This window comes from Lottia gigantea (genome assembly GCF_000327385.1).
Source record: "Lottia gigantea unplaced genomic scaffold LOTGIsca_201, whole genome shotgun sequence".
In the NCBI taxonomy this organism is placed as follows: Eukaryota; Metazoa; Mollusca; class Gastropoda; family Lottiidae; genus Lottia; species Lottia gigantea.
In genome coordinates this window covers 106,370-119,227 of record NW_008708409.1, presented here as the reverse complement: position 1 = coordinate 119,227, position 12,858 = coordinate 106,370, and the positions used below count along the sequence as shown (strand labels likewise).

The following is a 12,858-nucleotide window of genomic DNA, read 5'->3' as shown; positions in this document are numbered from 1 at the left end:
ACAATCCTATCAAACAACTCCAACAAACAATTCTATCAAACAACCCTATCAAACAACACTAACAAACAACCCTATCGAACAACTCCAACAAACAATTCTATCAAATAACCCTATCAAACAACCCTATCGAACAACCCCAACAAACAATCCTATCAAACAAACCTATCAAACAACGCCAGCAAACAACCCTAGCAAACAACTCCAATAAACAATCCTATCAAACAACCCTATCAAACAACTCCAACAAACAATCCTATCAAACAACTCCAACAAACAATCCTATCAAACAACTCCAACAAACAATCCTATCAAACAACCCTATCAAACAACTCCAACAAACAATCCTATCAAACAACCCTAGCAAACAACTCCAACAAACAATCCTATCAAACAACCCTATCAAACTACTCCAACAAACAATCCTATCAAACAACTCCAACAAACAATCCTATCAAACAACCCTATCAAACAACTCCAACAAACAATCCTATCAAACAACTCCAACAAACAATTCTATCAAACAACTCTTACAACAACAATTGTTAATTTATTGTATATTTATATATTTCAGAGTGAACAGATAACGTTTCTATGTATGTTATTTGCGATGATAGTTATTGGTAATTGTTTGGTGATTATATCTATATCTCTGTCCAAGAAGAGACGATCAAGGATGAATTTCTTTATTCTGAACCTAGCTTGTGCCGGTAAGTGCTTATTCTTGGGGGTCACTCGATTGGTGAGTTCTGCACGTTCGGGAATTATGGAATCAACAGAACGTTCACCACGTGTGCCGAAATCATAGGGTGACTTCGATTGAACCTTTGTGGTCGAGCTAGAGTTGATGGTGAAATGACGTAATTATCTTCAGAACGCATGTCGAGTGAGGGTCGCAATCGAATTTGATCGAGTTAAGACAATACGGTGAGACTTTTGACCATAAATAGACATTCCAAGCTACCATGCTAATTCGTGTTTGACTCTCCAAATAGTGAGTGTCGGGGTCGAGCTTCTATCTAGGTAAAATATTACGTCACACGAGTCTCAACTCTAAAAAATATTACAGTTCCGTTGTGACTTAAGTGACTCCAGTTTAATAGTTGGTGCAGACAGAATTTAAAATGGCGGAGAAGGACATAGATGTGAATGTGGCGTATTCCGCAGAGGAAACCTGTTTAAGCCTTTCCAATCGAGCGCCACCTTGTAATCCTCTCTAACGACTATAAATAACTAACTTAGAGATTAAGTCGTCTACATTTTAACTTTACCACCTGATAGCTCTCTTCACAGCTCTCTTTACAGTTATCCATAAAATAAAATGAAATGAATGGACCTTTCTGCATCACGTGGGCTAATGAAGACGGGCAACGCCATGCAGGGTACAGTGAGGGAAATTTTGCCAGGACAGCGGCATTAGTCTGCTCTTTTTCGATTACCAACTGGAATGGAACATTCAAAATGAAAGTCTTTAAGTTGTCGACTCGATAAGATAACATTCATAGATACACTTGGATTTCTACGGTAGGCTGTGAACATTATTACTGATAAGTTTAGCCATACAATTCACGTTTCTGAGACCCAGGTGTGATTTACTCCCGAAAATGTCGCACGTTGCGTTTCTGAGACCCAAGGCGAGCTTTACTCCAGGAAATGCTGCATGTGTCCCTTTAACACTTGGTATGGTATTTCTCGAAATACAGACCAGGAAGGGCTTACTTCGTTCGAACGGGTCATAAACGTCATCAGTTCCGAACGCGACCATTAGCCATGTCGGAAAGCGTTTCTGAGATCAAAGGCGTGCTTTACTCCAGGAAATGCTGCATGTGTCCCTTTAACACTCGGTATAGTATTTCTCGGAATTAGATTAATGAATCAATTTAAAGCAATTAAAACACAGACCAGGAAGGACATACTTCGTTCGAACGGTCCATAAACATCATTAGTGACGACGCGGCCATTAGCCATGTCGGAAGGCAGGAACCGATTCCCACAGCTTGAAATATAATAAAATCTGACATTTCCTTTAAGGTACAGGTCATCTTGTAACATTAAAGTTGGATTTCCTTATTTTTTTAGTGTCAAATTAAGCAAAATAATTGATTAATTGGTGTTTCTTATGAATTATCATGTATTCTTAATCATATTATTATGTTCTTATTGCATATGATTAAAGAGTTTTAACCAATCAGTCTGAATAAACACAAATGACTTTTTGCCTTTCCTGATCGGTCACTCATTGGAATTTTGCTGGTAATTCTCTTCTAATTTAGCTAATTATGAACTAATTATGGACATGTGAGATAAACTGGTATTTTTCCAAGTCATTAGAACACCTCTACTTTCTATTCATATATAAGTATTGCGACATTTGAAGGGACAGATGTGCCGTTGTTTTGACCGATCGTACCTTAGTCACAGAAACTGGATTTTTTTAGCTTCGGTGATCAGTAATAGATTTCACAGTGTTCTGTGATATATAGAAAAGACATATATAGAAATAGTGAGTAAAATTCCTAGTTTAAAGTAAATATGCGATGTTCGTACATTTCTAGTTGATCTACTTCTGAAAACTATTTGCCTATATTCAAGACCCCAAATCAATTCACTAAAATGGTGAATCCGCCCCTTTAAAGAAATACTTCTAAATAAGACCAAGTGAAGCACACTGTCTCTTTAATGTAGTGGTCATTGTGTTAGACTTCTCGCTACGGTCACTGTGGAATAAAAACCCAACTTTCAATATTGCTGGTAATCTATATCAGGAGTTTCAATAACATATTCTAGTCATGATAGAGATGGCGAGTGACTAGGAATCTATTTCTTAATTAATTTGTGACTTGTCACATTGACTATTTCCGCGCCTGATTATTGAATTACTCCATCAGTGTTAAAAACAATCACTCGCCTTTGATACTTGGTCAACTTGAAATTGATGAGATAATGACGGATGTAGTCTCTCTAACCAGACGAAAATTGATTGTTCGGTTCGGGTGGGCTTAATCATCAAATGTCAGGAATAGGAACGGCATTAAGCCTTTGCGGTTCTTTCTATTGTTAACCTGAATCTGTAAAGACATTTGGCAGTTATAGTCTTTCATTACAGACGCAATTTGACTGTCACAGGTGCACACAATTACCCACAAAACACTTGATGAAAAACAAGAAGCAGGTCGAATCGGACAATTAGGACGAATTGAAAAAAAACGACGAAAATTGGACAACAGGAATGACAAATCGGACAAGAACGACAAGTCAAACAACAAGAACGACGAATTAGACATCCAGAAGCACGAATCGGATGACAAAAACGACGAATTGGACAAAATCAAGGACCAATCGGACAACAAGAAAGGCGAATCGGACTCATAGAAGGACAAATTTGACACCAAGATGGACGAATTTGATGACAAAAAGGACGAATCAGCCAACATCTCTTTAATTGTCATCTTTAGGTTAAAAAAAGAAAAAAATTACGACTAACTTCAATGATATTTCCAGATAACCATTGACTGGTATCATACAGGAAGCATCCAATCGTATTAAATCATCACAGCATCAATAATAAGATACAAAAATCTATCATTTTAAATGGGATATCTGTTCAGCCTGGATGATGGAAAATGTAGTCTCGCATTCTTGACTTGAATTGACTGTTTATATGATCACATATGACATGATAATCAACAAATTCGCTGATATTATATCGAAGGAGTGGCGTCGTTGTTGACGATAGATACCGTAGAAATAAGACAATCTGATTCATTTTCATTTTAGTTGCATGATCCGCACATGATCGACATAGTCGAAAATGACCGTATTATGCTGACACAGCTTGGTAAACCAGACTTCAGTTGGATGTTATTTGATCGACAAAAACAATTTTAAACTCTTGACAAAAATCGCCGACCAAGACTGTATTATGCTGACACAGTCTGGCAAAGCAGACTACAGTCGGGAGTTATTTGATCGACAAAACAATTTGAAACTCTTGACAAGACTCTAGTCGGCGACAAAAATCGCCGACCAAGAGCGTATTATGCTGACACAGCCTGTTAAACCAGACTACAGTCGGGGGTTATTTGATCGACAAAAACAATTTGATTTCAAGACGGGTTACATTATGTTAAATCACTTAATGGTTCAATTCTTACCAGATTTTCTGTTTGACTTACCACTTTCTAGAAGAAAGATTTGTTGATCTTTCTCATAGACAGAATTGATATCACTTTTACAGCTTTTACAGGACAATAACCCAGAAAGATGTCTGTCAAAGTATATTGTATTTTGTCGAAAAAGAGACAAGAAGCAACAGTCTGTTAAAATATTGATGATGCAGAATCTCCATCAAATCTCCAGAATCAAAACGAAAATAAACGAATGGAGTTTTACGTCCTACTTTTCCAGAATCAAAAGTGGCTCAACTAGACAAGTGGGGAGACCATTCAGTAGGTTAAAATACTAAGAACATAATGCTATGATTGAGAATACATGATAATTCATTAGAAACACCAATTAATCAAATAGTTTGTATCTATTTTCTGGGGGTTTGGGCCCGTAGACTAAGTCTTGGTTCAACTAGTCTCTTTGATATTAATTTGCATTCATTACAAGTACAAAATAGTTAGTACAGTGTATCAATATCTTCATTTAAAATACTTTTTGTCTTTAATATTAGATTTATCTGCTGGTTTGATAAACGTATTAACAGACATCATTTGGAAGAGTACGGTAGATTGGCACGGCGGAAATGTCGGATGTAAACTCGTCCGTTACGGCCAAGGTGTGGTTACATATGGTGCAACGTATGCGCTAGTAGCTTTGAGCATTGATAGATTTGATGCTATTGCAAGACCATTGAAATTCTCGGGAAGCGGTAAGTGTATTTGCGTTTGAATTTTTTTTATTGACATTAGGGGTCACGAGAGGTCAAATTGAGCTACATGCCTAACATCAGCGCTTCTCTCCAAGGACCGGGGATGAAATCGGAGGCGAGGTAATCTACGACTGAAATTGACGTCATTCACCCCATGTAGAGTATGATTTTACATCATTCATGGTTAATCGTTGAATACATTTTTCAAGTGAAATACGTTTTAAAATGATCTCAATTGAGGTTGAGAAACACCGGTTGATCAAAACATTGGTCAAGTGCTATCAATATATTTTGTCATTTGTAGTCGCAATAGCTCTGAAAATTCGCCTAAAATTATTTAAGTATTCACGAAAGTAACTAAGTGAGTAATAAAAAAATATCGGGCACGAAAACAAAGTGATTAATTAGAATAGCAGTTATTAGTAGTTTAATTGTAATATAAGATTCGTTAGTCCGTCACACACTAGTTGAAATCTGATCATTACAATTAAGACCAGTAATCATTTCAACTAAATAACAAAAATAACAACTAAATGATATGACAGATTATCATGTTCATTATATTTGTTGAAGTTAAGAACACCTGTGATCACCACACTACGCGATTGTTAGTGTTCTATACAATTATCACAATAGATATCTTGTCCATTTTGTAAACGAAATGAATGGAGTTTTACGTCCTACTTTTCTGCACCATGTGGGCTATAAGATGGACAATGCCATGTAGGGTGCAATGGAGGAAATATTGCCAGGACAATGACATTAGCCAGCTCTTTATCATTTTCCAATTGTCGAGGGATCTTTAACGTGCACAGCCTGTAGCACACGGGGCCCTCTTATCTGCATCACTAACAGGGGGAAAGTGGGTTGACAAACCCTGGAACTTCAGTTTAGCGAGCAAGCATCTAACTCACTGAACCACCACGGCTCCCTTAACCATTTTGTGACAACTAAGATGAATATAAAACCTGACAAAATAAAGTATGAATGTTCAAATAAACAATAACCATATATATACACGAAAAAACGAACCAAGTACAAATACGAAATATATGAATACACGAATATACGTGAATACGAGAATACACAACACCTAATGTAAATACTTGAACAACATAAAAAAAATACACGAATATAGGAATACACAACAAATAGTTTAAATACCTGAAGCCCATTACAAATACATGATTACGAAAAAACGAACACCTACTGTAAATACTTGAACAACATAAAAAAAAATACGCGAATACACAACACCGAGTATAATACTTGAACCATTAAAAAAAAATATATATACATTCTACAACTACAAGTAAACAACTACAAGTATAAATACAAATTAATTTCGAAGATCGAATGCAAAAAAATAATAATAAAAAATTTAAGTTTTTTTGCTAAGCCAAGAACAAGGTTCATAGATTTTTGATATATTAATCGGAGACTGGAAAAGTAAATGAAAGGTTTATTAAAGGGTTATTGTAAAGTTCAGACTAGTAAAAACTGTCTATGTTATCAATATTCTAAATCTCAATCAAGACGAAAATGATCATCAGGAAAAAAATATAAAGTTCAGACTTGATCAGTTTATTTTGTAAACTGACAGACAGGATGATTTAGGAATCCCACGGGTCCTTTATCAGAACAGTCGTTAAAAATAAATGGAACAAGATGAGCCGAGGGACTTGTGGTAAAGTTGTGTCATTTATCTGGCGAAACGGTTTTTCTAATTGAGAGTGAGGTCCAAATTAATAACTTTGAAAAGTAAATGCGTTACGACACACAAGAAATGTCATGTTCATAACATGTTTTTGAACATGGGTTCAATATAAGTGGTATCGCATCACAGTTTCCAATCCAGTATGTCATTTGATTAGCTAAAAATTAAAATCTAACACTTTGATCTGCAAATCAAATCAAATCTTTCGTGAGAAGTTTTTGCCACATCTGGAAATTAGTGTCATCTCTATAACCTTTAGGAACGTACGTCATTGGCAAGATCTTCTTGAAGGTTTACTACTGGAATATTGTAAATTGATACCGAATTTATGTAAAATGGGAATCAAAATTTAATTTGATAAGCCAAAACTGAAATTTAGTGGGATAAATTGCTGATCATATTTTTCTATCTTAAATGAATCCTGGTATACGATAAGTGGTGGCAAAAACTGAGTATTTGGATGTCGTCATATTGAACCAAGGCGTGGTTTCTCATTTAAACGCTGTCTTGTCAGCAGGCACCGTACAGCCAGTGGCGGCACCAGTGGCGGTACATCAGTGCACCACATAAGTAAACTACCCTCTGAATTCACGTATATTTAGACCATGTGCGGTGAAGTACTACATGACATCTTTTTCACAACGCCATCATGCAAAAAAATGGATTGCCCTATCTGAAACAATTCTGACAACCGACCAATTCCATTACTGCAACTAAAACAAGTCAAGTCCTGGTACGGGCCTGGACACCATTTTAAAAGTGGACCACTGAACTACGATCTGCTTTCACTAACAGTAAAATTATATCAAAGACAGCCATCAGTTTACATGATTAGCAACTGGTTGAACAAGACATAAACTGCTGTAATGAAAAGTTATGCAGATTGGCAGCCGGCATTCTTCAGACGTACTTGATGAAATTTTCACCCAACTTGAATTAACGTTTCTTTGAAAGACAAGGTTATTACGATATCTGTTGAAACCATCGATCATAAATCTCAAATCACGACCATGAATACCGTGTCTTAACTTCTATCCGTCTGAAACTGATTTTAATCACAGAAATATATTCTAATGATCCCAGTGGTAAATACGACTTCAAATAGCCTGGACTCTTCTTTATATATATAAATTACATCCATTGAATGAATGAACGAATGAATGAATGCCCAGAGCAGAGGATGAATGAATGCCTTAATGAATGAATGACTAGTACAGAGGATGAATAAATGACTGAATTAATGAATGACTAGTACAGAGGATGAATGAATGAGTGAATTAAAGAATAGTACAGAGGATAAATGAATAAATAATAGAGGATGAATGAATAAATAATAGAGGATGAATGAATGAATGAGTGAATTGATTAGATGAATGAATGAATCAATTTATCAATCAATGACATGCACTAAAAGCCTCAATAAGAAGGGAATTGATGAATGAATTAATAGGAATCAATAGAAAAGGAATGAATGAATGGTGGGTTATTAGGAAATAAACGAGAAAAAAGGACACTGGCCTTTGATAATATATTAGGGTGGCAAGCATATTAGTAATTAGATTGAAAACTCTGGTAAACTATCTTGATGATGTCCACCTTGATTCGACAATATTGACTCACAGATCCTTTGGGAATTATTAACCGTATGACAATATGGAAGATAATGCTTGTCATTAGTCATTTGTCAAACAGTGCTTGTCAACTGGAGAAAATTATTAGCCTTTCATTGACTTCAACATAAACAAATATGCTTCAAGTCCGGGTATTTTAAAGGCGTTGTTTCGTATACATTCTTCTTAGCAACTAAGGGATTTCGAGGGAATCGGTCAGCGATAACAGAATATACTACCTTTTAAAATGGACATAAAATTTAAAATCTCAAACTTGGTCAGTAAGTGTATATATTCATCAGTTAGACTTACCAGGTACCATGACTAAAGAAAGGAATCTCTACAAAAGAGGGATTCTGTCGTATAGTTACGACATCAGGTCCACTGATGAACAAAGACTCATTTTGACCGAGTTAAAAAATTTCATTTTTTTTGGTCATCCTAAGAGGTAGTATACCTTTAACTTAATCTAATGAAAATTTTTTAAATTTATATTCTATTTTTCAGAGTTAAGGTCAAAGATATTGGTGGGCCTGGCCTGGGGTTGTGCTCTGACGTTCTCTGTACCTATGTTGATAATAAATGAAGGACGAATAGTTGATGGAAGGCCTCAGTGTTGGATTGAATTTGGCCAAGATTGGATTTGGAAGGTATTGGTAGTTCTTTACTCTATTTTGTACATATGTGGGCCTGACACATAGGCCGTTGTTTCGTCGGTTCTATTTTTTTGGTATGTGGTTCCTTTGAAAACCGCCTGAAATCCCATAACCTTACTGCTAGTATAGTGTTGGAGTTGTTTTGAGACAATGTTAGTTTTCAAGTATTTTAGCATCATTTTATCATGCTACTTTTCTGTACTAGCAAGTTGGCTCAGAATCGAAAGAGTTACAATTGTATGGAGGTATAACGTTGCCAAAATTGTCGATTGTGATGCAGCTTTAAAATTTCAATGCAAAGTACAAATGTGGATTTGTAAATATGCAAAATGAATAAGTATTCTCCAAAATCCAATGAAATGCCACATGCCATAGATGTGTATAATGCAAAAAGTTATCTGCATTGTATAGGATTTTGGGAATACTTATACATTTTGCATATTTACAAATCGACAATTGTACTTTTCAGCATTTTGTAATGACGACTTTGGTATTTTATAGATGCAACACAATCGACTAACTCGATGTCGTCTGTTTTAACCAATAAAATTTATACCCTCTCCAGCGCTGGTATTTTGTGACGCCGTGTTTATCGGGTTAGGTCAAGAATGATATGCACTATAAAAAGGCCTCAATATTTTCTGACACATTAAGACCAATGACCATATATTTTCAGCCGTACATAACAACGATAGCTGTGGTGTTATTTATTATCCCGGCAGTAATAATAGCCGTCTGTTATATCATTATCGTGGTGATTATCTGGAGAAAAACCTCGTTACAGTTGTCCAATACTTGTAAGACCGATAAAAGATTTATTGCTAAAGGTAAGTAAATTATAGCCACAAGATACACATGCATGGAGTTTTACGTTTTAGGTTCTGCACCTTTAATTGGGCCTATGAAGACGGGCAACCCCATATAGTGTGTCTTGACAACGGCATTAGCCAACTGTCGAGGGATCTTTGACGTGCAAATCCTGTAGTACACGGGGCCTTGGTTTTATTGTCGCATCCGAACGACTATGAAGAGATTCCAAAGTGGTTTTGGGTACCGTGAACACATATAGCTTCTATTTGCACCACTCCCATTTCCCGCGCGACTACAAAAACTCAACTAACTTATGACGTCACTATCTCAAATATCATTTGACGTAAAAGACCTGCAGAAGCCACAATTATACACACACATTTGGCATAGGTTTTACTAATGGCGGTCATGGGTTTTCATCTCGATGGGCGTGTGAAGGCTAATGACCTTGAATAAGTCATCTTCACTCATAATTCAAGTCAGCCGTAAAGAGGTTTGGCTAAGGACCAGCAGTGGAAAGGATCCTTAATTGTTAGAAAGAATTCTTTTTTTAACGTTGTAAAAATGGTTGTTATTTTCGTTCGTCATTTTGAGCGTTTTGAAATAAATCTTACGTTTACGTTTAAGTTCACGTTCCCTAAACGTAATACAAATTTATTAATATGTATTATTATTTTCCAGGTACGTTTGTGTCAAATGGAAGTGTGGGCAAAGGTAAAAAGTTGAAGGCCTCAGCAGCCTGCAGTTCAAGAGGTGTTATACCTAAAGCTAAAATAAAAACCATTAAAATGACGCTGGTTATAGTGTTAGGTGAGTTCAATGGTTATTTGTTAAAGTCGGTAGGGGTGAAATTAGACCGAAACATCTGCCTCTATTCCAGCCTCTGATAGCTATTTCAAAAGTTGTCCGCTGGTGTAGAGACAGAAAAAATAAGCCGTGTTTTGAGGGTTTTTACGCATATCCGGAACTTCAAGGGTTGTAAAACAATTTAGATACCTCGTATCTGCAAAACCCAGATATATTTGGAACGATTTTCACCCTACACCATTTATGTCGCGTCTGCGGTTCCCATCAGTCATCAGAGACTAGGAAGAAATATTCGGATGACTTTACCATCGTGCGAATTGATGACATATAAACGTGAACGGTACAACCCTTAAAGGGACAGATGCCCCATTTTCTTTTAACCAATAGTACCCAAGTCTCAGAAACATGAATTTTTTTAGCTAAGCCAATCGGTAATAGTGTTCACAGCTCACCGTCGAAAGTTGAGCCTTCAAATCCATGCGTGTCCAGAATTATCTGCGATTGAATGTTAAAAAGACGAGTCGTCTTTTCTTGAGACACTGCCATATATAGAAAAGATATCTAAAGAAATAGGAAAAGAAATTCTTAGTTTGAGATATTTTTGAAGGAATTATGTGATTTTAGCACATTTCTAGTACTTCTGAAGACTATTTACATATAAGCTTATTCAAGACTCAAATCAACCCCCCCAAAATGGCGCATCTGTCCGTTTAATTGAATCCTTTTTGCTGGCTATCTCGACATGATAATTAATAGTCTTTCAATTGTGTTTTCGGGCTGTTAATTTTAAAAAAAAGAAATGCAAATTGGCGTGTATCTGATTGTATGTAATTGTGCCAATTGTCATAGTGATTGACATTAAAAGAATTGCATTGTCTTCACGTTTAAAAGTTGTGAGCTGTGAGTTGTTGTTTTTGGCATAATTTGTAACCATTTATCTGTTATTTCTTCATCTCCAGTGTTAATATTAAATAGAACACTAACCTGCCATTTCATTAGCCAATTTATATCTCGGTCACACATGTATGTTATTGCAGCTGTCAACAGTTCTATTTAAAGCAACTAAGGATTATCCTGCTCAAATTATTAATCTTTCAAATAAATACACCAGTCTTCTAAAGTTAACTGTAATAATAAAATTAGCACTGATAAGTCTCTTGCAAAGGATAATGGATAATGTACAAAATTTGAGTGAAGGAAAGGGATAAATCTACGATGCAAAATGAAGATCAATATAACAGGGCAAATAGTTAAGGGAAGGTGTGGGAAAGCGGTACTTTGAAAAAAACACATTTATCCCAAATGAATTGTCAGTTTTATACCGAATTGTTATTAGCCAGTCTCAAAATCGTTTTCTTCGGTAAGATTTTGATTCGCAGACTTTCATGATCGGAGTTTGTCTTTTGATAGTATCAATGACCTTTGAACTTTTCGCTGCGCACGCAGTTCAGTTTCGTGAACAAAAAAACTGTGATGGAACCGAATACGTGAAAATGATGGTACTTTCCAAATATATCTAGGTTTGCAGACCCGAGGTATCTAAATAGGTTTAAACCTCGCATCTGTGGAGATGCGGACCCATTTAACAGGCTCTATTTTTCTGACTCTACTCCAGCCGATAAGCTATCGGAGGCTGGAATAGAGGCAGATGTTGCGGTCTACACTGTGGGGAAACACTGTAAACATGATGTAACACCTTGACAAAGGTAATTGAAGCATTAGCAACTTAGGTTTTGACAATATTATTCATTACCCTAAAACAATAAAGATGTCATTTTTTCCATTTCAGTGTTCATCATTTGTTGGAGTCCATATTTTGTATTCGACTTGCTTCACGTGTACAATCATTTTCCCACAACACAACAGACAGTTGCCATTAGTACCTTTATACAGAGTCTAACTCCATTAAACAGTGCCGCTAATCCTATCATCTATTTCCTCTTTAACTCCAAAACGTGCTTCTCATTCTTACGGTCAAAGCAGCAAGGCTCTCCCGTGACCAACATCCGGTTGACAAGTATTTGATTCGATTTGTGTGTTTTGCTGTTGAAATATTATATAAACTAAAGCCATGTGCTCTGTAAAATCCAAAAAGTATCATCCTTCAGTTTGACATCTTAAAGGTTGTTGGATGCTGTAAAGTCCCTGTTTACTGTTATCGGACAATGAACACCTCTAGTCGGATAGCAGACACGTCTAGTCGGATAGTGAACACTTACCTCTAATGGAATGTTTGAAGACTGTTGACGGATAGTGGACACTTACCACTAGTGTAATATTAAAAGACTGTTGACAAACAGTGGACACTTATCTCTGATGTTTGAAGACTGTTGACGGATAGTGGATACTTACCATTAGTGTAATATTAAAAGACTGTTGACGGAT

General features: G+C 36.1%; 2 protein-coding genes across 2 annotated transcripts; both read left to right on the top strand.

Annotated features, from left to right (window-relative positions):
- Nucleotides 1–258: 258 nt before the first annotated feature.
- On the top strand, nucleotides 259–546 carry LOTGIDRAFT_143398 (hypothetical protein; the record flags this gene model as incomplete). Its single annotated transcript, XM_009053860.1, has 1 exon — nucleotides 259–546. A coding segment is annotated over one exon (288 nt), but the record flags the coding sequence as incomplete, so codon positions are not given.
- Nucleotides 547–556: 10 nt separating this feature from the next.
- Nucleotides 557–12,858, top strand: LOTGIDRAFT_226790 (hypothetical protein). Its single transcript, XM_009053859.1, has 6 exons — nucleotides 557–707; nucleotides 4,676–4,873; nucleotides 8,708–8,850; nucleotides 9,533–9,633; nucleotides 10,370–10,476; nucleotides 12,263–12,858. Exons 1-6 carry the CDS (start codon nucleotides 596–598, stop codon nucleotides 12,496–12,498), a joined length of 897 nt encoding a protein of 298 aa, XP_009052107.1. The 5' UTR covers nucleotides 557–595; the 3' UTR covers nucleotides 12,499–12,858.